At 43.0% G+C, this 25,323-nt stretch overlaps 2 protein-coding genes across 3 annotated transcripts in view; one reads left to right on the forward strand and one right to left on the reverse strand.

The window, feature by feature from the left end:
* The first annotated feature begins 1,989 nt into the window (after positions 1 to 1,989).
* Hal (histidine ammonia-lyase) lies at positions 1,990 to 23,072 on the forward strand. Of its 2 annotated transcripts, XM_005324450.5 has the most exons (21): positions 1,990 to 2,006; positions 2,238 to 2,607; positions 3,256 to 3,316; positions 3,411 to 3,438; positions 3,904 to 3,978; positions 4,077 to 4,149; positions 4,251 to 4,317; positions 4,675 to 4,712; positions 5,382 to 5,507; positions 5,954 to 6,093; positions 7,884 to 7,931; positions 8,560 to 8,707; positions 9,384 to 9,479; positions 9,575 to 9,633; positions 11,649 to 11,729; positions 14,349 to 14,414; positions 14,492 to 14,657; positions 15,373 to 15,507; positions 19,539 to 19,647; positions 19,747 to 19,816; positions 21,381 to 23,072. In XM_005324450.5, the coding sequence occupies exons 2-21, from the start codon at positions 2,361 to 2,363 to the stop codon at positions 21,516 to 21,518; spliced, it is 1,971 nt and encodes a 656-aa protein (XP_005324507.2). In that variant the 5' UTR covers positions 1,990 to 2,006; positions 2,238 to 2,360; the 3' UTR covers positions 21,519 to 23,072. The 2 variants fall into 2 exon arrangements, with proteins under 2 accessions (XP_005324507.2, XP_077909093.1); XM_078052967.1 differs by lacking the exons at positions 1,990 to 2,006; positions 2,238 to 2,607 and adding an exon at positions 2,614 to 3,054.
* The window catches only part of Amdhd1 (amidohydrolase domain containing 1), a 47,045-nt gene continuing 25,938 nt past the window's right edge, over positions 4,217 to 25,323 (reverse strand). Inside the window, exon 9 of the mRNA XM_078052969.1 lies at positions 4,217 to 4,840. Within this exon, the coding sequence (XP_077909095.1) occupies positions 4,681 to 4,840 (160 nt within the window). The 3' untranslated portion in view covers positions 4,217 to 4,680. The remainder of the gene's footprint in view (positions 4,841 to 25,323) is intronic.

A 25,323-nucleotide genomic window follows, 5' to 3' on the forward strand; every position in this document is an offset into this window, starting at 1 on the left:
TTGTCTAGAAATCTAGCATGCATAGATTTCCCCAGTATTGTGCAAAAAGATGGACAGGAGGAGATATGCTAAAGCAGCCTAGAAAGGGGTTGCTTCGCCAGCCCAGCCAAGGAAGGGTTTAGGAAGTACTGCCCTGGAGAAGAAAAGACCTGAACTGAGACTTCAGGAAAAAGACATAGCTACCAAGCAGAAAAGTTGGGAAGTGTTGGAGAGAGGGTAACAGGATTAAATGGCTCTGCAATGTTGAGGGCCTGACTTAAATCACTGAGAGCTGGTGTCATCTTGGAATCACTCAAAAGCTGAGCTCAGCCGGGCCTGTCAGCTGGAGTACCCAGGAGTTTGGGTTTTCTTCCAGCATGGGGGTAGTTGGACATCTTATTGGTCTAAGTCTGTATGCATCACCAAACACTGTCATGAAGGAAGGGTGTAGTTATCTATATTTTGTTCCTAGCACCTCCCATAGAACTTAATACATAACAGGTGTTCAAGAAATATTTGTTGCATGAATGAAGAAATGGAGGCTGGCAGAGTAAAGATGGTTCATACCTGAGGACACTCCGTTTTCTCAGAGATGTAGATGTTAGGCTTTCCCCTGAGTGTTAGGTGAATGGAAATTCTTAGGGGAGGAGGAGCGGGGCAAAGGACAGTACTAGGAATCTGCAGGACCTCAGGACTTCTGTAGTGAAATCTTCTACCTGGGCAAACAGAGGTGGCCATTTGTTTTGCTGACCCAGGGCATAGGTTGAGGGGTGCAAAGGACCTTGAAATTTTTTTAAGAAGAGTGATTCAAGTGGGGGAGTGGAGGGAAGAAGGGACCAACCAGAGGTCAGGGTCAAGGTAAGAGAAGGTTAAAGTAGGAGTAGGGGGGAATTGGAAGGTTAGAAGGTTGAGTCAAAAGGTGGATTACTGGAATTGAAGATGACTTATGTGAGTCAAATTCAGGCAATGACAAATTCCAGGCCACACTCAGGAGGTGAGTACTGAAGGACAAGTTTCAATTACTTTCAGGAAGTTGTCCAAGAAAGAGACTGTGGGTGTGGGTATGGGTGTTTGTGGGAAGTGGTTGTGTCTCTGTCCAAAGAGTCTGTGGTGGAAACACACTTTTCAGAATTTAATCTTGCAGTAACCAAATCTCTATTAACTGGCTTTTTACTGAAGTGCTACTTAGTTAAAATAGTGTACACAGTTTTTAATTCCTTCATACTGTCAGAATTCTTTATGCTAGGGATAAATGAATTATGTATTGGGAGCAATTACAGTGGTGAAGAAACTTGATTGATTTGAGGTACCCACCTATGGAGACTAAATATTGACAAAGCATCAAAAGTATTATGCATGTAGAAGATAGTAATCACAAACATTTCCATAGCATTCCCAATACCCAGAGGCTATCCTACGGGCTTTACATGCATGAACTGGCATTATCCTCCCAATGGCCCTTTGAGATAAGCACTTTCATGATTACCAGTTTACAGTGAGGAAACTGGAGGTAAAACAGCTCAGATATCCAGAACCAGGATTTGTTCCTAGCTAGCTACTGCCAATTCTGCAGTGAGGAGATAGTCCCTTTGCCTTTGAAAAGGAGACAAAGGCTAATACCTCACTGGCTCTGGGCTAATAAGTCATAGATCGCCAAGCCATGGTGGTCCATTTGTCTAGGTGATGACCTTTACTTGTGAAAATGATCTCTGGCCTTTGCAGTCTTTTTTTTTTTTTTTTTTTTTTTTTTTGTGTGTGTGTGTGTGTGTGTGGAGCAAGAGCTTCAGAAGCACTTACCAGTGACAAGGAGTCGTTACTCAATATGTGTTTGTGGAATAAACAAATGAATGAAGATTGCCACACTCCCGGGTGTCACAATTGGCCAGTAGGGTGCATTTTGCGGTTGAGTAATTCCAGATAAAGACAGGAACATAGTGTTTATAAGCTGCCCCCCAGTGTAGGAGAATGTATGAAAACAAGGGGAAAGGGAGAAACTGGGGACCCCGACCAGAGGGGACTAGTAGAAGGTGCCTGAAATCACCAGGGCAGGAGACCCTGGGCCTGTCTGTCCACAGGGCTGGCTCGCAGAAGGACAGGGTCTCAGCTGCCTACATCCCCCATTTCCTGCACCTAGCTCAGTTTCAAAAATCCAAAGGGACACCTGGAGCCCTCAATAAATATTTGTCCAATTCATGAATGAGTAAAGGCGAGGGAGGGGGTGTGTTCTGAAAGCCCATCCTGGTCCTCCCGTCCTCCAGGCCAACCACACCCCAGCAGTCACAGCTGGATAAAAACTCTCCCTCCCAAGACTATCTGCGGGGAAGAAAGAGCTCTCATCGCAGCGGCCTCACTGGGCCACACGGGACTGCAGGAGCGGTGCAATGCCCAGGTACACGGTGCACGTGCGCGGGGAATGGCTGGCGGTGCCCTGCACGGACCCACAGCTCACGGTGGGCTGGCTAGGCCGTGAGGCCGTGCGGCGCTACATGAAGAACAAGCCGGACAATGGTGGCTTTGCCTCCGTGGACGCTGTGCGCTTCCTTGTGCGCCGGTGCAAGGGCCTGGGCCTGCTGGACAATGAGGATCTGCTGGAGGTGGCCCTGGAGGACAATGAGTTTGTGGAAGTGGGTGAGTGGCCTCAGGGGAGGGGAACAAACTGGTGGCCATAGAGCCGGACTTCGTCCTTCCAGGGCCTGGAAGGAGGCTCTACTGTCACCCCCATTTCAGGGGAAATGTGAGAACAGGAGCACTTGTTGAGTGTTTGCTCTGGGTGGGCATCTGCCATGCCTCTGTGCGAGAGAGCAGTCAGCTTCTTGTCCACCTTGGAGCCAGTAAGTCCGTCAGCTATTCGTGCTGCATTCAGGCAGCTGGTAAGTGGCAAAGCCTAAACTTGAACTCAAGACGGAAGGCCTGAATCCCTTTGCAGTTACCAAATCATTTCAAAGGTTCTTTTGCCCTTGGGTAGACTTCAGCAGGCTGGATCCTGGGAGCACAGAAGCATCAGAAGTTCAGATTTAAAAGGCAGCACCATCAGGAGACGGGAAGGAGGTGGCAGGCAGATCTTGCACTTTCAATGTAAACACCTGGGGCTCTATCTCTGCTCTTTGCTCTCCTGTGTAAAGACGCTAAGACCACTTGAAAGCCTTGGAAGTTGTTTTAAAGCAGCCATTTCTATAGAATCCAAGGACAACCCATAGGCCTTTCTTGGTTTAGCAGCAGCCCAAACATGGCTGTAAACTGAGGGCCATAAGGGCTCTATTTTGCTTGTCGTTTCAGTCATAGAAGGCGATGCAATGTCCCCTGACTTCATTCCCTCTCAGCCGGAAGGAGTTTACCTGTATCCTTTCCTGCAGGATCTTTGCTTAGCTCTGGGACATAGTGGGGCTGGGGCTTTTCCATGCTGTCCAATCTTTTCCTTTACCTGGCTTCAGATACAGCAAATACCGGGAGCCTGAAAAGGTAAGCTGCAAACCACTTTCCTTTAGGGCCTTCCCCAGCTTTCTGTAATAGGGCAAGGGAGCTTGGGAAATGCATTACTCTGCTTTTGCATTTCAAACCCTCCTTTCCTGGGCTTCTTTTTTTTCTTTTGAAGTACTGGGGATTGAACCCAGGATCTCCACATGCTGAGCACTGAGCTACATCCCCACCCCTTTTTATCTTATTTTGAAACAGAGTCTGGCTAAGTTACCCAGGCTGGCCTCAAACTTGCGATCCTCCTGCCTCAGCCTCTGGAGTAGCTGGGATTATAGGCATGCTCCACCACCTGGCCTCCAGCCTCCTCTTAAGCCAGCTGCTTTTAAAGTTAGAACATGGATGTTTTGCAGCAGTAATAAGATCTCTGGAGTGTCAAAGTTCAGTCCTGCTGGAGGCTTCTTGTGAGAGTGATTAAGCGGTTCATCCTCACTGAGATTCCCTCTTTTTCAGTACATTGACTTAGATGGGGACAGTCTGACCACAGAGGATCTGGTCAACTTGGGAAAGGGACACTACAAAATAAAGGTATGGGGGAGGGAGGGAAGGACCTCCTTTGGCCATTTCCAATGAAGTTTTGATGCAGACACCTTCAAGGTGCTCAGTTATGACCAACGTTTTCCTAGCTCACTCCAATTGCTGAAAAGAAGGTACAGAAATCCAGGGAAGTCATAGACAGCATCATAAAGGAAAAAACAGGTATGGATTTCTCTTTGTGTTATGAAATTCCTTTTATTGTCAAGAAAACTTCCAGCGTCTAATTCAATAATATCTGGGTTTTTTTTTTATTGTTATTCTAGTTGTTTACGGCATTACTACAGGTTTTGGGAAATTTGCCAGAACTGTCATACCTGTCAATAAGCTACAGTAAGTTTGAAACTCACCTGCGCTCACCTTTCAAACACCCCTATCTTTGAAATTATTTTTCTTTTTTTTTTATTGCTGGTTGTTCAAAACATTACATAGTTCTTGATGTATCATATTTCACACTTTGATTCAAGTGGGTTATGAACTCCCATTTTTGAAATTATTTTTCATCTAAGAAACTCACTGATGTTGGCCCCAATTTACAGATGAGCAGGGTGACGCTTGGGTTAAACTGCATTATTAGTTGATAGTGAAAATACCCTTCCAAGGATGTCACTCTTCTTGCCTTCATTTTCCCAACTGGGGGCATGTTTTCACCTGGAGCAAGTTAAGAGAGTTTTTAACTTTCTTTTCCAGGGAGCTTCAGGTCAACTTGGTTCGTTCCCACTCTTCAGGTAAATTACCCGGAGCATGGGGTACCTCCAAGTTCTTGTTTGCTTCATGAATAAAATATAGCATGGTGTGAGTCTTTTCGTAACAGCCGTGAACAGTTGTGTTCCCAGTGCATTCCAAGGACAAGGTGCTGGGGTGGAGGAAGGAAAAGAGATGCCATCAGATCAGATTGCCTTTAGGCTGAACCTCAGAAAAAGGAATGAGCCGGGTGGAGGAGGAGGTTGGGCCTCAACCCTTCGGAGACGGTGGTGTATTCAGGAGAAGTGGGAACTCAGGGAATGAGTTAGGATGGGTGAGATGAGATGACAAAATCTCTCAAGACTCAGTGCTCATCAAACTGAGCCAGAGTTTGTGCTGAGGAATCTCAACACTGTATGTGGGGGGGCGGTGGCAGTGGGGTGCTGGGTGACACTATTCTAAAGGTTTTGGGAAGGCTGGGGTTCACTGAGGCATTCTAGGGAGGGAAACTGAAAAGGCAAATCTGAGGCTTTATCTTTGTCTGAAGCTGAGGCTTCAAGAAGCAAGACAGGCAGCAGAAAGAGCCAACCAGCCAGCTACAGAGAGCAAGGGGAGGCTGGGATGAGGAGGGAAAAGATTGGAGAGATGGAGGCAGCCGAGAGGTAGAAAAGGGTTTGGTTTCCTTGGGGAAAATGTCAGTTCTGTTTTTGTAGGTGTTGGGAAACCGCTCAGTCCTGAGAGGTGTCGGATGCTCCTGGCTTTAAGGATTAATGTCTTAGCCAAAGGATACAGTGGCATTTCCCTGGAGACCCTCAAACAAGTTATTGAAGCCTTTAATGGTAAGAGGTGAAGCCCCAGACCAACCTTCCACAGAGGCTGGGCATGGCTCACAAAGTGGACTTGATTGACTGAACGCTGCTGGGTCCGCTAAGAAGACAAAAATCGGTTCGGCAAGAAGGAGGAGGGATGGGGCTAGGGGATCAGAAGGAGTGACAGTTATTCCTATGAACTTTAACCCACCCAATAGCACCCTTCACTTAGCACTTGGCATCTTGAAGACTAGAATGAGCCTCTTAAGTCTGCCCTTAAATTCAGGGACTAGACAGAACCTTCCACTAGGCTGTTCCTTAAGCCCTAGCTGTGCTTGAAGAATTGACTTTCCTTATGCCCTAAGACGATGCCACACTCAGTCTGGGGTGGGGGTGGTCTTCCCTGGCAAGGCCAGGATAACCAGAAGGAAGGAAGGAAGGGCCCTTTAAGCCGCTGATGGCCACCTCTCTTGCAGCCTCCTGCCTTTCCTACGTTCCAGAGAAAGGCACTGTTGGTGCCAGTGGAGACCTCGCCCCGCTCTCTCATCTGGCTCTTGGGCTAATTGGAGAAGGGAAGATGTGGTCTCCAAAGAGTGGCTGGGCTGATGCTAAATATGTAAGACTTTTACAACAACGTCCATTCGCCGTGACTTCTCTAAGCTGGATACCGAGTGCTCTCCAGGACTTTCTGTCACTTAATCCTTCGGGCAGCCCAGTGAGGGAGTCACTGCTGTGCTTATGTTAAAGATGAGATAAGCCAAGCTTAGGCCATTAGCTTCCCTTCCCAACTGTCAGCCTCCTGGGTTTGGGGATCACCTCCATGAAAAGGTAGAGCTGTCAGTGTCAACTAGGAATTGATTCTGCACCCATGATACTTCTAGTGCCCTTTGGGAAGGTCACCTACTGTCCCAGTTGTCTTTAGGAACTAGATTTACTAATGCAGGACAGTGGGCCATAGCACTGACTGTGTGGCCTCCTTCAAACTCCCTCCCTGGTGGCTAATCAGAAAAGCGTGTTTTCAATAAATCCGTGTTTCCTCATCCATCAATAAATTTCATCAGCCCAAAGTGTCCTTTACTGGGAGGTCCCTTAACATTAAGTGAAAGAGACGGAGGGTCAAGGAAGGGGAAGAAGTTAAGGGACTAGATCCTCATGTGGGGGTTCAGATTCTAGATCATCTTTCTTCTATGCAGCCTCCTCTTGACTGTGGACAGTTTCCCCTTCTACCTTTAGTCATCCTGGCCTTTCTAAACAGCAAATCCAAGAATGTTCTGGTTAAAACCTGTCATGCTTCCCATTATCCTCAGGATAAAGTCTAGACTTAATGTGGCTTCCGGGGTCTTGTTCCTCCTGTGATCCTCTAATCCCTCCTATCCAGGGTTCTTCCTTACAGACTCTAGAGGTTGCTTGCAGCTGGAGTGTGCTGGGTACTTGGCAGAGCCCAGCACAGTATCAGGCCTCCACACCTGCCTCACTCCTATTTCTCCTTCTGAGAAGTCCTCTAGGAATCTTCTCTCTCTGCTCCTCTGGTCCCTTTCCTTATCCTTTACATCCCTCGTGCCCACCCTCTATGCGTTCCTAGCAGCTCACTGATTACACCCTAGTGTACCCTGCACACTTCCTACATCTCCAAGGACTCCACATACCATTATCCGATTGCCCCTGAGCTTGTCTCCATCTTTCTACCCTCAGCCCCAGCCTAAGCCAGAGAAGAGAATGTGGCATGCGATAGGTGCTCAAATCTTCCTGTGAAATGGGCCTAGTTAAGTAGTACTAGCATTATCTTTCTCTACTTCTTCTTCCTTCTTTCCTAAAGGGACCATATTTAGTGACTGTCTTTACTATTTTTGTTTGTTTGTTTGTTTCAGGAGAAGGCTATTCTTCCTCTTTCCTCCAAGATTCTGTCTCTATCTGGTAGAGGGGATTCCATTATCCCCTCTTCATGGATGCACACACATTTACCACCCAAGCCCTGTGCTGGGGTTCTGCCAGGGTTTAGAGAAAGGAGAGAGGAGAGGTCCAGATTGGAGGCAGGGACAGGCTTACGTGCATACAGGACCCACCCAGCCTTAGCCTAGAGCAGGTATGTCTAGAGCCAGCAATAATAAAAGTGAGTCAAAGGTGTAAACTGAACACAAAGATCTTAGAAACCAAAATTCATTCTGTAGATGACAAGAGTCCCTGATTAAAGTAGAAAAATTATTTGAAAGACCAGTCTGTCTTCAGACTAAAGAACAGGAGTAGAGAATATGAGAAGAGCCAGTTCCTGCAGGTCTACTCTTTTATAAGATGCTCTGCCAAGTACCCTCTTTGGCCTTAAAGACCTTTTATTGGATTCCATATGAAATCAGAAATGGGCTGGTGTTTCATTTGATAATCATTTTCATACTTTGGATCAATCTATAGGTCCTGGAAGCTCACGGATTGAAACCAATTGTTCTGAAACCGAAAGAGGTAATGAGACTCAAGGAAAATTTGTTTGCGTTAACGAGTGTTCCTGTACCTACCATCTCCAGTGTACAGCCAGTCTCACTAATTCTCTAAATCAAAAGTGACTTACATGATTGTTAGAAGTTGCTCATTGAAGAAAGAGCCTCTCCCCGTGTGAGCATTTAAGATTCTTCATGCCACAAATGCTTGGGGGGATCTCCTAAACTTTAAATCTAGTTCTCTAAGGATTCCTAAGACATGCTCTCAGCCTTGGTACCCTTAGGATGCTCGAAGCCAAAATGCTTGGACCAGAATTGTTTTAGGATGTCTCTCCTATCATGATGAGAAACTGGAAAAAGGCAGCATAATAAAGATTGTGCTGTTGACCCTCCAGAGATACATGGCTGCCTTGAGAATGGGGACACTCAACAGGTATCCATTTCTCAGATTTGTACTAACAATTTCACATATGATAGCAAGTATTCCTCAATGGCTTCAATAAGCATTACTGCCCTGCACTTTTAGAAACATGGATAAACAGTTCAGCTGACTGGCTAATATTTCTCTTCCAAAAGCAAAAGATATAGAAACCACTTTCATTTAGGCCCATTATAATAGATACACTAGGAAACTTTTCTCTCCTTCCCCGAAGGGCCTGGCACTCATCAATGGGACGCAGATGATCACCTCCCTGGGCTGTGAAGCTGTAGAGAGAGCCAGTGCCATCGCCAGGCAGGCTGACATTGTGGCGGCCCTGACCCTGGAGGTGCTGAAGGGAACCACCAAAGCCTTTGATACCGGTCAGTGGGTTCTTCCCATCGGTGAGGTTCTTCTCCCAGAGCTGGTGGGGCAAGTTGGTGGCAGGTTTTAGGCATGGGAGTTGTGGGGGTAGAGAAGAAAGGGAAAACCCAGATACCCACGGCACACCCAGTTCTGATACAGCTTCCTCTGGGTTATGCCACACTTGAGCCTTGCAATGACCATGTTTACAGGTGCTGACCTTGGCAGTTAAATGACCTGCCCCAGATCACGCAGTGCCTGTGTCAAACTGGATGTTGTTTGAGGAATCTGTTTGCAGGACTTTAAAACTAGAGTAGAATCAGGATTGGTCTTCATTAGAAAATTGGGAGAGGAAAAACTAGAGGAGTATCTTATTGAGAAAGCAGAGAATTTTAAAAAGCCCCTATATAATAAGAAGTAGGGCAGAAAAATAATCTTAAATGAGGCCACTATTTGAGCTCCCTGATATCATTAGCCCAGTTCTTTTGAGTGTCTCCAGTTCAGTTCTTTGTAGAATCCACATAGAGTCGGCACCTTGGTATTTTAAAGTACAAAATAGTAAAGTTGATAAGGAAAAATTTTGGTTTTGGAATTGAGTCTCTAATTTTGAGTGGTAGGGAAGGACCTCTGGACTTTTGGATGGTGCTGATAGCAGTCTATTAACTTCTCAGATCTTTCCACCTTCCTCATTTCTAGACATTCATGCTGTCCGCCCTCACCGTGGGCAAATTGAAGTGGCTTTTCGGTTTCGATCTCTGTTGGACTCAGATCACCACCCTTCAGAGATAGCAGGTCTGGGCATGTTTATGTGAGTAAGCTTATTTGGTTGGGTGTTCTATAGGAAGACTTGGTAACAGGTAACCTGTCTCCTGCTCCCTCTTCCACAGAGAGCCACAGGTTCTGTGACCGTGTTCAGGATGCCTACACCTTGCGTTGCTGTCCACAGGTAGGACAAAAAGCAAGACAGTCAACCAAGTTTCTTTTCTTTTCCCAAATTCATCAGAGAAAATGGAAAAAGAGGTATTAGAAAACCATGTCATGGCCAATCATAATCCAATTTTCTTTAGTACCTCTATGAAAAATTATGTGCATCATGCCTGCATTCTTCCAGTTACTAAAAACTCTCTACTCTCTGTGCTAAACCAGTTTCTTTTGAATAGCTTTACCTTAACCTCCTTTCAGAGTCCCGTAGACAACTTGCTTTGTTGATCTAGAGCAACAACTCAATAGAGTTAAAAGAGTTTTGCTGGTTCACCCTATTAGATAAATCTTAAACCAGCTGGTCAGGGATGTGTATAGGAGACCCTTTTTCCATCTTTCAAAATTCAAGTGCCAAATAGCTAAACTGTGGAACCAACCTAGATGCACTTCAGTAGATGAATAAATAAAGAAAATGTGGTGTATATATACACATGGAATATTATTCAGCATTAAAAGAGAATAAAAGCATGGCATTTGCAGGTAAATGGATGGAGTTGGAGAAAATAATGCTAAATGAAGTAAGCCTATCCCCCAAAAAACAAGTTTTTTTTGCCGAAAGTTTTCTCTGATATAAGGAGGCTGATTCATAATGAGGTTGGTAGGTGGAGCATGGGAGGATTAGATAAACTCTAGATAGGGGAGAGGGCTGGGAGGGGAAGGGAGAGGGCATGGGGATAGAAAAGATAGTGGAATGAGATAGATATCATTACCCTAAGTACATCTAAAAAGACACAAATGGTGTGACTATACTTTATGTACAGAGACACGAAAAATTGTGCTCTATATGTGTAATATGAATTGTAATGCATCCTGCTGTCATATATAACAAATCAGAAAAATAAATAAATAAATAAACAAATAAATAAATAAAATACACGTACCTGTCCATGAGTATACCTTATCTGCCTCTTAGGTAAATTATCATAAATTAATATGTGAATCTTTAAAGTGCAGATGAGCTGCGCTGGCATTAGGCATTCTGTTTTGCTGATTATATCAATTCCTATAAATTGATTGAGAGATTAACAGGCATTTCAAAAAAAAATATGTCAGTTAGTTTGTGCCAAGTTCAGTCTAAAGTATAATACTGAGTCCTCCTTCGAGTAAATACCCTTATTTTCTTTTCCTCAGCAAGTCTTATTCTGGAATATTTACAGGAAAGAATTGCCAAATGAATTGGCTTAAGGGCATTCTGATAGTCTAAGAATGACAGTTGACTCTATGTGACAGGCACCTCAATCAGTGTCTTCCATGCGTTAATGCCTTAATTTTAATTTTTCTATGAGATAGGTACTTTCTCCGATTTTATAGTAGGGAACTGAGAAACACAGTTAAGTACCTTGGCCAAGATAGCTCAACTATCTTGACATCTGGAAGAAGCCAGATGGCAGGCGCTGCTATGCAGCATTACGGCCATCCTTGGCTTGGTGCAGGGTGGCTGCCTTACTTCTGAGTATCTTTTAATGTGATACCTTCGTGCTTCATAAACTTAACCTCCCTGGATAAAGGCATCATCTGAATGATCTCTGTGAATCATGTCTGAGAGTTTGTCTGCATTTTCTTATTTATATCTCACACACGTTAAGGTAAGTTTTGTCATCTGTTTTCCATTTCTGCTTCAACTATAAACTTCAGTAACTTGCCCATGTGCTACCACGTCCTACCTGAAAGCAAAACCCCCTGTGCCTGGAGTTGCATCCTTTCTCTTACATCCTGCAGTTTTGGAATAGATTGTTCTGATGTAAATTCATATTATAATGCATTTATTCTAATTTGGTTTAATGAAAACTCAGAAGATTGAACCATGCTATTTTCCTGTTCTAAATGAATCAAGCATAATAGTCATGACTGTAAATTCAAACCACTTTTCTGGGGGAATTACTGAAGATGTTATCTTAGAACATTGTTTTCTTACTGGAATTAATGGGTTATATTATTTGATATGGTTGTATTTATATTATTTATATGACTGTATTTCAGATCCATGGTGTGGTGAATGACACCATAGCGTTTGTGAAAGACATCATTACCACCGAACTGAACAGTGCAACAGATAATCCTGTATCTTTTTGTATGTCTGCTGATCTGAATTTATAGAATACCAGCTGGTAATTTTAGGATTGGTTTAAGCAGTCATTTTGCAGAGCATTTCAATGCTGGAGAAAATGCACAATTAACACCCTGAATGCAGTTCATTGTCTGGGTTAGCAGATGATCACACAATACCTGTGCAAGGTTTCTCACAAGACGTTTGGTGTGTGTTTTCTGACAAAACTATCTTAGGATGTGTGTTTTAGATTCTCTCACATTGCTTCAGAGTTAACTCAAACCCACACTAAATAATCCTCAGGACTGTGGATCTCTCAACTCACCTCAAATAGTCCCCTTCCCCTCTGGCCACCAAGTGGAATAGTAGTGTTCATGAACTCTACTGAATCTCATCTCATGCATCCATTCTTGCATGGTAGGGAAGAGGAGAAAGAAAGAAAGAAAGAAAGAAAGAAAGAAAGAAAGAAAGAAAGAAAGAAAGAAAGAAAGAAAGAAAGAAAGGAGGGAGGGAGGGAGGGAGGGAGGGAGGGAGGGAGGGAGGGAGGGAGGGAGGGAGGGAGGGAGGGAAGGAAGAGAAAGAAAGAAAGAAAGAAAGAAAGAGAGGGAGGGAGGGAGGGAGGGAAAGAAAGGAAGGTTGGATTACCATTGAATTCCCGGATGAGGGGGAGGGGACAAATTTTTTTATTTTCTCAGTGAAAGACTTCATTATGATTTCTATGTAGGCTCATAATTGGGAGTTCTCCTGAAAGAATACATGCCTCAATTTTTTATTGCAGATATAGAGCACCTATTACATAGTGCTGGATACTATGGACATTAAAGTCTAATTGCTATAGTCCAATAGCCAACAGACAAACTCAGAACAACTACAGGACAATAGAACATACTTAAGTCCTCAATGAGCGCAGAGATCAATGGCTACCAGGATTGAAAGAAAGGAGAGCCCAAGGCCTGTGGTGGGGTAGGTTTATGGAGAAGAGCCAGAGCCAGGCCTAATCAGTTTCCAGTTGAGTGCACAGAGTCACTCCAAACTTGACTAATTTAATGTAACACATGCAACACGAATTCTTTGAAGGTCAGACCCTTTCTCACACACGGTAAGTTTCCAGTTAATGAGTTGTCCCTCAGTTTCTGTGGGGGACTCATTCCAGGACCTCCCCCCATCCCTAGGGGATACCAAAATGGGAAGATGCCAAAGTTCCTTTTATATAAAGGCATAGTATTTCAGATAAATTATGCACATCCTTACATGTACTTCAAAACATCTCTAGAGTACCTTTAATACCTAATATAATATAAATATAATACCTAATATAAATAGCATATATAGTATTTAATATAATAGTGTACTGTAGTATTTAATATAATATGAATAGTGTACTGTAGTATTTAGGGAATAATGACAAGAAAAAAGTATGTACACATTCAATACAGACACAATTTCTTTTTTTTTTTTTTTAAGAGAGAGTGAGAGAGGAGAGAGAGAGAGAGAGAATTTTCTTTTTTTTTAATATTTATTTTTTAGTTCTCGGCAGACACAACATCTTTGTTGGTATGTAGTGCTGAGGATCGAACCCGAGCCGCACGCATACCAGGCAAGTGCGCTACCGCTTGAGCCACATCCCCAGCCCCAGACACAATTTCTTTCCAAATATTTCCTTTCCTTTCTTTCTCCTCCTTTCCCCTCCTTCTCTCCCTCCCTCTCACCCCTCTCTTTCTTTCTTTCTTTCTTTCTTTCTTTCTTTCTTTCTTTCTTTCTTCTTTCTTTCTTTCTTTCTTTCTTCCTTCCTTCCTTCCTTTCTTTCTTTCTTTCTTTCTAATAGTAGGGAAGGATTGAACTCAGGGTTTGGTGCATGTAAGACAAGTGCTCTCCCACTGACCTACATCCTCAGTTCTCCAAATATTTCCAATTTGGGTTTGATCAAATCTTTAGATGCAGAATCTGTAGGTACAGGGATGGATTGTATTCTTTAGTAGGTGAAAATGAGCTCTTTGGAACCAGGATGTATCTGCCTGGATGCCCGCCGGTTTATGAAAGGTTGGAATTATTTCTGAAAGTAATACTATTCAGTGAGCCTAAAGTTGCCTCCCACTGATGGATTGGAAGGATCCATTCACTGCCGACTGTTGTTAGACACTGACGGGCAACAGAATTATTGAGTAAAGAGTTTGAAATTTTTCCCAGCATCAATTGTTTCAGATATTTTGATGGTCACTCATCAGCCTAGTCTTCCATTCAACAAGTTCCTTCATGGAGCTCACAGTAGCCACTGAAGAAATAGAATTTGCTTTCAAACAGGCATCCTGGTCTCTATTCTCAGTTTCAACTTAAACAGTTTTTGAATGCAACTGCTAATCACCAGATTAGTACATTATGGTGCTTGGGAATCTCTGACCTCAGAGAAGTCACAATTTCATACTCCATGTTTCTGTGGCCCCAGTGAGTATACAAAATTTACCTTTAATTTTTTTTTTTCTTTTGTGCTCCTTTATGTCAATGTGCTTTCAGGAAGACTGTCTCTTTCCCTTTACCCCACATCTGTGCCAGGACCACTGCTTCAGTGCTAAAAGTCAGCAGGTGGGGCAGGAGTTAGGCTTGAAGTTCTATTCCACCTTAACCTGTTTTCAAAGATGGTCTTTGCCAGTCGGGGAGAGACAATTTCTGGAGGAAATTTCCACGGTGAATATCCAGCCAAAGTAAGCTTTTGAAAATCACTCCCAACCCTGAAATACATATTGCAATAGAGACCGACTAAACTGCAAGATTCTTTCAGGCCCTCGACTATTTGGCCATCGGCGTCCACGAACTTGCTGCGATTAGTGAAAGAAGAATCGAAAGGCTCTGTAACCCCTCCCTCAGTGAGCTGCCTGCTTTCCTGGTGGCGGAAGGTGGTCTGAACTCTGGCTTCATGATAGCCCACTGCACAGCCGCAGCCCTTGGTGAGGACCTTGCCCTCTTGGAACTCAAGTTCCTTACACTAGGTCCCGGTGCTTAAAGTAAAGTCCTGGGTGCTTGTTAGAACAAGGGGACCTCAAGGCTCAACCCAAACTCATTATCTGTATTATAGCAAGATTCCTATGACTTCAATGCGCACAATCAAGTTTCAGAGGAAGGCTTCCCTCACCTCCCAGAGATATCTCTGGCCATCACTAAGCCCTTGTTTCAATTCAGAATGTCACTTATGTCATGCTGAGCATTTGGAACTGTTAAATCTTTCTGCCCCAAACCTGTAGGACCAGCCTCAGCCCTCAGATGTCACACCTGAATTCTAATCTTGTTGCTTCTGCTTACAAAAGCAGTCAAATTGTTTTCCACTAACTGAACATGATCATTCATGGCTTTTTTTTCTCCAAGTCTCCAGGGCATACGAAATGCTTCCAGTGTTTGCAATTTGGCCTTGTCATTTGAGAGTCTAAGCTCTTCATCCCTGCCTTATATCAGAACTCTCTAGAACTTTAGAGTCCTTCTCACTCTGGGGAAAAATTGACTTGCTTCCTTTTTCCCAGAGTGATTTTGAACCATCTGGCGCTTGGGTCATGGCCAAGATCTCCAGGTGATGGTCTTCCATGCTATGGAGACTTTGAGGAAGTCACAGGTCATTTTGGTATTTAATCCTCCTGGGAGCACTTCTTAATTTGCACTGGTCTCTTGCAGTTTCTGAGAACAAGGCTCTGTGCCACCCCTCATCTGTGGACTCGCTCTCTACCAGTGCTGCCACGGAGGATCACGTCTCCATGGGAGGGTGGGCAGCCAGGAAGGCCCTCCGGGTCATCGAACACGTGGAACAAGGTAACACGCTTGTAAAATATTATGTTGGTGGTTCTCAAAGTGAGAATCTTCCCCACCACCAGCAGCAGCAACAATTGGAGACTCATTAGGAAATGCAGGCTCTAAGGCTCCCTCCCAAAGCTGCTGAACCAGAAACTCTAGAGAGAGGACAGGAGCAACTTCTGTTCAAAGATTCTTCCAGGTGACTCTGGTGCTTGTGAGAATTATACACCAAGGAACTATGCCAAGATCAACTGGTTCCTTGGATTTCTAAAAACGAAACCTTAAAAATACATTCAGAACTGGAGAGAATAGTACCATGAACCCTTGCACACTTCGCCCTGACTCAACAGTTAACACAATTGCTTCATTTTTTTCTTTGACTTTTCCCAAATTATTTTCCAGCAAATCCCCAGCGTCATATCATTTTATTCCCATATCCTTTCTCTCTTCAATATGAATGCTTTCTTATCTACCAAGACGCCATTATCACATCCAACACCATTCAGTGTTAAATCCTGGAGTCACCACCAAATGCAAATTCAAAATTTCCCAGTTACAGTGTCTCAATGTCTTTATGGTTGGTTTGTTCAAGTCAGGATCCAAGGACCATGTTTTAAATTTGGTTGTCACAATTTTAAACAACTTCATTTTTTTTTTTTATACCGGAGATTAAAGTCAGGGGAACTCAACCACTGAGCCACATCCCCAGCCCTATTTTGTATTTTATTTAGAGTCAGGGGGTCACTGAGTTGCTTAGTGCCTCACTTTTACTGATGGCTTTGAACTCGTGATCCTCTGTCCAGTCTCCTGAGCCACTGGGATTGCAGGCATGTGCCCAGCTTAAACTTCTTTTAATCTATAAAGTCCTTTGTTTTTTTTTTTTTCCCTTTGTGCCTTTAACTAATGGAAAAGTCAGGTTAGTTTTCCTGTAGAAAGACTGACATTTTGGATTTGCCTGTTGGCTTCCTTATGGTGTCACTTTTTAAAAAATCTTTTTATTCTAATTTGCTATATATGACAGTAGAACGCATTACAATTCATTTTACACATATAGAGCACAATGTTTCATATCTTTGTTTGTATACAAAGCATATTCACACCATTCATGTCTTCTTCATACATGAACTTAGGGTAGTGATGTACATCTCATTCCACCATCTTTTTTTACCCCCTTGCTCCTTTCCTCCCCCCTCCCTCCCCTTTGCCCTATCTAGAGTTTGTCTAATCTTCCCATGCTCCCCCTCCCAACCCCACTATGAATCAGCCACCTTATATTGGATACAACCACATGAATGTTTACAGCAGCACAATTCACAATAGCAACACTGTGGAACCAACCTAGATGCCCTTCAGTAGATGAATGGATAAAGACACTGTGGTATATATACACAATGGAATATTACTCAGCAATAAAAGAGAATAAAATCGTGGCCTTTGCAGGTAAATGGATGGAGTTGGTGTCACTTTTAACTTGTCATTTGTCCCACGCATTTCCTATACATTGCAGTTGAATGTAAAGACTTACTAAGATTTAGGTCCAACTTGTGTGACAAAGCAACATCGCGGAGACAGCTATGATAAGTAACCCTCTCTGCTTTCTTAATCATTGTTTGTTTTGTTTTTTAAAGAAAGAGAAACTGCCTTCCTCTAGACATTATCCTCTTAATTTCCTAAGTTTATGCAATAGTATTTCATAAATACTATTGGCTGACCAAAGAGCAGAACTATTTTAAGATAAATGTAAAAATTGAATATTGTTTTTTAGGGAGGGGATAATAGCTGTTTTGAGATATATTCACATATCTTACAATTTACCAATTTCAAGTGTACAGTTAGGGATTTTAGTGTATTCACAGAGTTGTGCAACCATCCCCATAATCAATTTTAGAACTTGCTCATCAGCCCAAGAAGAAACCTTGGCCTCTCTAGCTATCACATACCCATTCTCCCTACTCCTTCTACTCCTAAGCAACCACTGATCTGCTTTCTGTCTCTATAGATTTATTTATTCTTGACAATTCATACCATCAGAATCATACAATATGTATCTTTTTTGACTGGCTTCTCCTACTTAGCCTAATATTTTCAAGATTCATTAGTTGTAGCCCATATTCATTAGTTATAGCATGTGTCAACACTTCATCCATGTTTATGGTCAAATAATGTTCTATTGTATGGATAGGTCACATTTTGTTTATTGTTTCATCAGTTGAGGACACTTGGTTTGTCTCTACCTTTTGGTTCATATAAATAATGCAACTGTGAATCTGTACAAGTTTTTGTGTGGGCAAGTCTCCATTTCTCTAGAGTGGAGCCCTGGGTCAGATGCTAACTCTGCATTTGTCTTTTTGAGGAACAGCCAGAGTATGTTCCAACATGGCAGCAATGTGTTACATTCCCACCAGCAGTGTTTGAGGGTCTGATTCCTCCACATCTTCACCAGGACTTGTTATTGTCTACCACAGTGCATTCTGAATGTTCACTCTTCAGATGTTTCCCCCATTGCACATGTTGCTTGGACCAAAAGACCTAAATAGTTGTTTTTATCTATCTTCTTGTCTTCTCTCCATTTCGTCAGCAAATCAACCCTACCTTCCAAAGATAACAAAACAAGACTGGCACTTCCTATTTAGTCTCCTTGTTTTCACTACAATTCCTTGGTAGTCGACACACACAACAAAGCAGGGTGAACTTTGACAAACATAATTGAGAACATACCATGCCCCTGCTGAAAATCTGCCAGTTACTTCCTAGGGCTCAAAACAAAATCCAGCCCTGATTGCGGTCCACGAAGTGGTTTGGGTTCTGTCTCTCATTGCCTCTTCTCTTCATTGCATTCTCTACTCTGGAGCTACAGTTTTGCCTTGTACCTGCCAATGAGCACATCCTTCTCTCTGTACCTTCCTGGATCTTCTGGACTTTGCGTGGTTCCTTCTTCATTTAATCTAGGTGGTTGACCAGCTTTTATCTCTGATGCCTTCCCCATCAGCAATTGCCATTCTTTCTCCATTGTTCTGATGGAGCTTGAATAACTCATCTATACTTAGGTCTATTTGTCTTTCCCAGTGAGATTCAAGCTCTATGAGAGCAGGGATCTTTGTTTGGGTCACATTCCTGAATGAGCCTGGAACTCATAATAAAGGGCCTGCTATAGACTTGACACATAAATGGTAGATCTAGCTCATCCAGTGTTCTGTCCGTTTATATCAGGGAAGTGCAATTGGGGGGAAAATGGCAGTTCGTATTTCAAGCATATTCATTACTTAAGTTTGTTTTGATTATAGATATTTAACAAATACCTATAAGTCTTGGAATCCACTGGTGCTATATATAAAGTATAAGATAAAAACTTATCTATTTATCACCTACTGATTATTTATTGAACAGGTAACTAGTGGGAGCATGGAAAGAAAATATGCCCACCTGGTTGGGGTGGACATGCATCTACCACTTCAGCACAGTGGGTTAAACAGCAAATGAGATATACTTGGCTTCTGCCCTCTTGGAAATTAAAGTCTAGACAGAAAAGCAAATATTGGACAACTTGGCAACTCTTTGTAGCATTTGAGAAGATTCTAACTAAAGAATTGAAATGTAGGGGAATATAAATGAACATCTTGTTGAAATATAGACTGCCTTAATAGGTTTGGGATCCAGTTCAGGATTGGATATTCTTTCTGACTTCCTGTCCTACCCACGTGACACAAACCTGGCCAACAAACCTTGGTTGGAAGATATGAATGGGGGAAAAGGCAGTTTTCATTGGTGTAGCTTACAAAAGCTTCCTTACCTTTCTAGGTAAGGAAGTCTCATAATCTATCTAGGTAAATATCTCCATTATCCCCTTCTCACCATTAAAGATACTTCCAAGAGGTTAGAAAAGCAGGTTTAATGATAACTGATACCAATGCAACTTCATTCCACCAGTAGACAAAGAACCACTACCTGTTTATTAGCTATTGGTGACTGTTGACTTTGGATGATTTCTCTTCTTCAAGCATGACGTCAAAAGGCTTTAATCAGCCACTGTCTTGGCATTTTTGTTTTAGTGCTGGCCATTGAGCTCCTTGCAGCCTGCCAGGGCATAGAGTTCCTACGACCCCTGAGAACAACCACTCCACTGGAGAAGGTCTATGACCTGGTGCGCTCTGTTGTAAGGTAAAGTCAACAGGTCCCTGGAAGTTACACCATTTCAGAACTGTGAACCTTGGCAATACCAAATGTTTGGCTGATGGGCTGATATGCTTTTCTCTGTAGGCCCTGGATAAAAGATCGCTTCATGGCTCCAGACATCGAGGCGGCACACAGGCTGCTCCTGGAACAGAAGGCAAGTTGGCTACTTGGATTATTTCTCAGTTTGGGGTTGTTATGAGAAAGCAAAGTGAGAGTGGAGAGAGAGAGAGAAACATTGTCTAATTCTACTTTGTCCTGGATTCCTTGGAAGTGAACACAAAGGTATGGAGGCAACTTGAAAGGCCATGCAGAAGCCATTTGATAACCAGTGTCTCATGCTGCACCCAAACATTGATTACCTAAGGCTTGGAAACTGAAATGAATTTTTAAGAGTTTTGAGACCAATATTCGTGGCGAGAAAAAATTTAGATGAGAGCTTCATAGGCCATCCCCCTCCCCAAGATGTCCTCTTTCATTCAAAAGTACTTTCTCTTTCTAGTGATGTTGTCAAAACTACCCCCACCAGGTGCAAAGGCTTTACAGACCTGGGAGAAATTAAGTCCCAGATATTTATTTCAAAGGGGCTTTGAGTTCATCTAGTATTTTAGTATGTCCTTGCCCCATCTTGTTGGGAGGGTTATAGGTTTTCTTTGCCACTTATTTTCCTCTGGTTACATTGACCACAGGATTAGAAGATTGATATAGCTGCCTAGCATGCTGATTCATCATAAATATCATACATATATGAAACTTTTTGAATAATTTGTGAGTATCATGTGTTCCCTAAAATCACTTGATTTCTCCCCAAATAGTTGCTCTGCTCCAGGAAAACAAATTTTCTCTTTGATCGTTCTACCTGTCATTTCTAAGTGCACCTGGTACCCTGTTAGGGGAAGCCACTCGCCCAATACCCACTTTGGTACTAGGTGAAAGGTGTATGTATGAGGAACTAGCTTCTGAAAGGAGACAATTTCTAAGGTCAGAGAGTTCTTGGCTGTCAGTGATAATTAGAGAAAAAGGAGCTGCAAACCAAAAAGTGGGTTTCATAACTTGAAAAGATGTTATGCTTAAAAGAGAATAAGTTGATAGATGGAGGGGGAAACTAAGCCAGGATCTGAGGCAGCGCTTCTCAACCTTGAATATGTACATGAATCTCCTGGCTATCTTGTGAAAATGTATGATTCAGTAGTTTTAGAGTTGAGCAATAAGACTATGACCTGTCTCAGGTAACACTGATGGGGACGGGCACAGGCCATACTGGAGTAGCAAGAGTCAAAGGCACAGAGCACTGTGGCATGGAGGTAGAGCCATGGGAAAATCCAACGAACTGCCTTTTATCATTTAAGGCTTCTTTAAAAAGCACAAGGTCATGGTGTACCCTTGAGAAGCCATCCTTGACTATGCCCGCATTGAATTTTCTAGGTTCTATTTGTTGTCTGCTTTGCTTGCTTATTTTGCTTTGAAAGAGAAAGCATCTCAACACCTTCAAAACCTTAGAAATGTTTTGGACTTTGTATTTTTAAAGACTTTTTATACAGTCAGCAGCTAATTGATATAGATCATGTATCAAATGGCTCCAAATAAAAGCAGAGGGACAGCCACTCAGCCTAGGTCTAGCCAGGCATACAGGATATTTTGACTTGGGGAGAAATTGATGTCTAACAGCATGTGGAAACAGTGTTGCTGATCTTTCAACTTCCTCTGTCTTTGCTGCTCAGGTTTGGGATGTAGCTGTACCCTACATCGAGAAATACAGAATGGAGCATATTCCAGAATCAAGACCTATTTCTCCAACAGCCTTTTCACTGGAATCTCTACACAAGACCACCAAAATCCCAGAGTCCGAGGATCTTTAATGGCTGGGTCAGATCAGCTTAACAGATCAGATGGCCCTTAGCTGAACACAAAACAAGTGCGGCGCTGATGGAAAACCTGAGAACTTTCCTAGGTGGATCAGTCTATTATACACTGCAGATATCCTGGATCCTGCTCTGGCTACGCCAGTGGCATTATTACAGATGCTGAGTCCAGCCCTGTGTTCCCATTGCCACAGCTTGAGATGTGCCAGGTGTCTTCAGGTTGAAGGACTTTTCTTTCTTTCTTAACAATATCATTAGGCTGCTTATTCTTAAGAATAGCCACAGTTGCAATGGGTCTGTTTTTAACTCTTAGTGTTAGATGAACTCAGTCGAAAACAGATTGACAGCATTTTGTCCCCGCCCCCCAAAAAAAAACTTTGTTAGTGAATCTTATTATTTTTTTAATTCACTTCCACAAGCTAGTTGACTTTCTTTAGCTGATCGTATTATGCTATATGACTAATGTTTCTTATTATGTCCTTCTAAACAACCATTTTAAGTCATAATTTGTTCTTAAGGTGCTATTCCTTTTATTAGTTTAATTAAAGAATAGTCCATAGGTTTTTTTTTTTTTTTTAGCAGTTAAGTACAGAGGTGGTAAAAACCACCCACAAAGAGTTTTATATGGAGATGAATATAAAGTTAAGAAATGAATATAAAGATTGCTATTTGGGTGGCCCTTATTGTACTGCGTCTTTCATGTTTATCAAATATCATTACATATATCTCTTAATTGTTTACTCATTTGCTCAAGCTGGAGTTTGAAATTAGTATCTATTCACACGTAGACAGTGACCCTGCTAAAATGACTCCTCATTTCACAGATAAGGGATCTGTGGAGGTTGACCAACCCCCTCCCTCTGATGGTAATCATTAAAGTTAAGCCCTGTCCACAAAGGTCAGGTGGGGCCCTAGGATGTATTACTTAGTGTGTTTTCCCCTCAAGAAAATAAAGGACCTTCTGGGGAGGCTTAAGTGTCATTGTCCAGGGAAAGACTGGGTCAGATGATTACTTGGCATCCCAAGGCTAAGATCTGTGACTTTGCACCCATCTGTACAAACGTGTGCAAAGCACTCCAAGTGCTGGCTCTGAGGACTATAGCTGGGAAAGAAAAGGACAGACTCACTTGCCCGTTTTCCCAGCTTGAGGACAGCCTATAGTGTGCCCAGAGGTGTGGTTCACAGTGGGCTCCTCAGTCTTGATTGTACCTGTCCAGAGGAAAGGTGGAGATCCTAGTGAAAACTGCTGAAGCAAAACGTGTGCTGAGGTACTTGTCTACCTAGCAGTTGTTCTTGGTGCTGTTCTTTGCTAAAAATGGAAGTTTACACTTTACACAAATGAAGTTTACTCATTCTTATACACAAGCTGCAGTTGAGCCAGTAAACCACAGCAAATGGCTGCCCTTCACTCCAGTTTGGGGAGTGCTGGACTCTGTCCACCCCTGAGGTCCTTTGGGGCACAAGGGCATTTGATGCAACTCTGTTAGTAGCTGACGTCACCCATCTTCAAGAGACTTTCAAGGTAAATATGGAATAAACGGTTTCAATGGTCTTGTTGTGGCTTTATTCTTACGTCTGTTTTTTTTTGGGGGGGGGGATGGGGAGATGTTTGCACATGTCCTGGTGGCCAAAACAGGCCACGTCCGTGCCGAGCCCAGCGTCAGTTTGAGAGAGTGATACTCAAGGGCATGGGTATGTGATTTGGCATGATTCATGGTCATTATCTACCACTTACATAACATCCAATAAATATTTTAAAAGAGATGATACTTTTCATACTGGTTAAAACTCATGTCTTACTTCTGGGACGGGTCAGCAGATGTATATCTTTTTATTAAACATTATGGCTCTCTCATTAATAGTATGATCATTTTGCTATTTTGGTTACCTTTGTTGAAGGTACTAATTCATTAAATGTAAACATTGAAAATATACCCCTTTCCCTCCAGAAAAAAAGAAAAAAGTTGGAGGACTGTCTTTCTGTCTAATGGGGGTAGGCCTGATTAGTCTAAAGGTTATCCTGTTCCCTTTGCTTAGTGTAATAGGTCAAGAAGGGGCTGGAACAGATAAGCACATTGGCACACAACTGTCATCCCAATGACTCAAGAGGCCGGGGCAGGAGGATCAAAAGTTTAAGGTCAGCTCAGACAATTTAGCAAGATCCTGTCTCAAAATAAAAAGAGTTGGGGATGGAGGATGGTGATAGGGTACTGCTGAGCTCAATCCCCAACACCACAAAAAGAAGACAATGGGTAAAAAAGACTGGGATGGCAATTTGGGTCAGTGAGGTGGAAGAGATTTATCAGAGGCTTCTGAGAAAGTGTTTCTCTCTGAGAGCCACAGGAAGTCATCTTTCCCCCGCTCCTGCTTGACCTAAATGAGGAGACACAGAGCGATGGCTATCAACAGCCAGCCAGACCCAGGGCATTGTAGGAAATCAGAGCAGAACAGAGGGAAGGGAGGAATGTGGGTCTTCCACATCATTGAGCTACTGGGGAAACCAGTCCTGAAATCTTCCCAGCCTCTGAATTTCCAGTGGTGAATGAAGAAGCTTCCTTATTGTTAAGATGATTTAGTCAAGGATTCGATACTCGTTGCCATTGGCATCCTAGCCAACACAGCCTCTGTGCATGAGGGGCTGAGCCAGGCTGTGGTGGGTCACCCTGCACACGTGGTCCTGTCTTCAATGACTCTTCCATCTAGTTGAGGACCTACCATGGCAACTGCCATATCCCAGAGGAAGGACCTACCATGGCAACTGCCATATCTCAGCTCCACGGAATCAGCAGGGAAGAGGTGACTGAGCTGGGCTTTGCAGGACGGAAGTCAGAGAGGCATTCATGTCAGGAAACCACTTCCCTGCTTGGCCAATGTCTAAACGAGTGGCTTTGGTCATGATTTATAGGCTGAGCCCAGGAGCAGATGAGAAAACAAACAATGGCAGTGTGTCGACACACCAGGGACAGCAAGGGCGTGCTCAGGAGCCTGGTCATGGAGAGCATAATTAATGCTCATGGAACAGTAGGGGAAGCCAAATGACAGCACAGAACACCTCTGAGTGTGCATGAGCAGGGACAGAAGGCGGGACTCAGTGGTAGTTTCCATCACCTGGGTACCAGGTGCCCCATGTCTATCGTAGCTTCTGCAGGAAAAATTGGGGGAAACAAGAGGCGGGCATTTTGGCTTTATCCTTCAGCCTCTTACTATTGGAAAGGCCAAGATGCTTGGGGTTGGTGGGAAATCCAGATTTAAATAATGCCATTAGTATGTTCCATTAAGTGTTACTCTTTTAAGAGAACCAACTCTTAATCCTGCCTGGCATTGATTCTACTTTTTAATATCCATCTATCCTGCTGCTCTAATTGGGTTATACATTTCCTGAAGGCAGTGCCCAACTTAGGACCAGAAGTTCAGAGATGGAAGGAATCCAACCTCTTCATTTGACAGATAGATAAAGAGTTCAAGATGAAATCAAAGCCCTGATTCGTGACTCCTTTAGAGTCTCATTTAGCTTGCCTGTTCCTCACAGCATCTAACGTGTGCATCCTTATCTCACTAGGACTGATATGGACCCCAAACGAGTGACAATTGGTTCTTGGCAAAAAAAAAAAAAAAAATTCATATTATAGTGAATTGTGATCTTTCAAGTTTTACCCTACCTAACAAAATTTTCTTTCTTAAAGGGAAATTTAAATTTTATGATAATTTTAAAAGGTTTGAAAGAGCTGCTGTTTTTAGCTCAATGAAGCACACGCTAGGGATTATCATATCTTGCTGATCCTTCCACCTGAACTTCTGGTAT

Source organism: Ictidomys tridecemlineatus, chromosome 6 (genome assembly GCF_052094955.1).
Source record: "Ictidomys tridecemlineatus isolate mIctTri1 chromosome 6, mIctTri1.hap1, whole genome shotgun sequence".
Taxonomy (NCBI): domain Eukaryota; kingdom Metazoa; phylum Chordata; class Mammalia; order Rodentia; family Sciuridae; genus Ictidomys; species Ictidomys tridecemlineatus.

Excerpts from the sequence above, each read along its gene's own strand:
- Hal (XM_005324450.5), top strand. The coding sequence starts at position 2,361 with ATGCCCAGGTACACGGTGCACGTGCGCGGGGAATGGCTGGCGGTGCCC. Across the intron at positions 5,508-5,953 it reads AGTTATTGAAGCCTTTAATG|CCTCCTGCCTTTCCTACGTT; the intron begins GTAAGAGGTGAA and ends CCTCTCTTGCAG. Across the intron at positions 9,480-9,574 it reads CCACCCTTCAGAGATAGCAG|AGAGCCACAGGTTCTGTGAC; the intron begins GTCTGGGCATGT and ends CCTCTTCCACAG.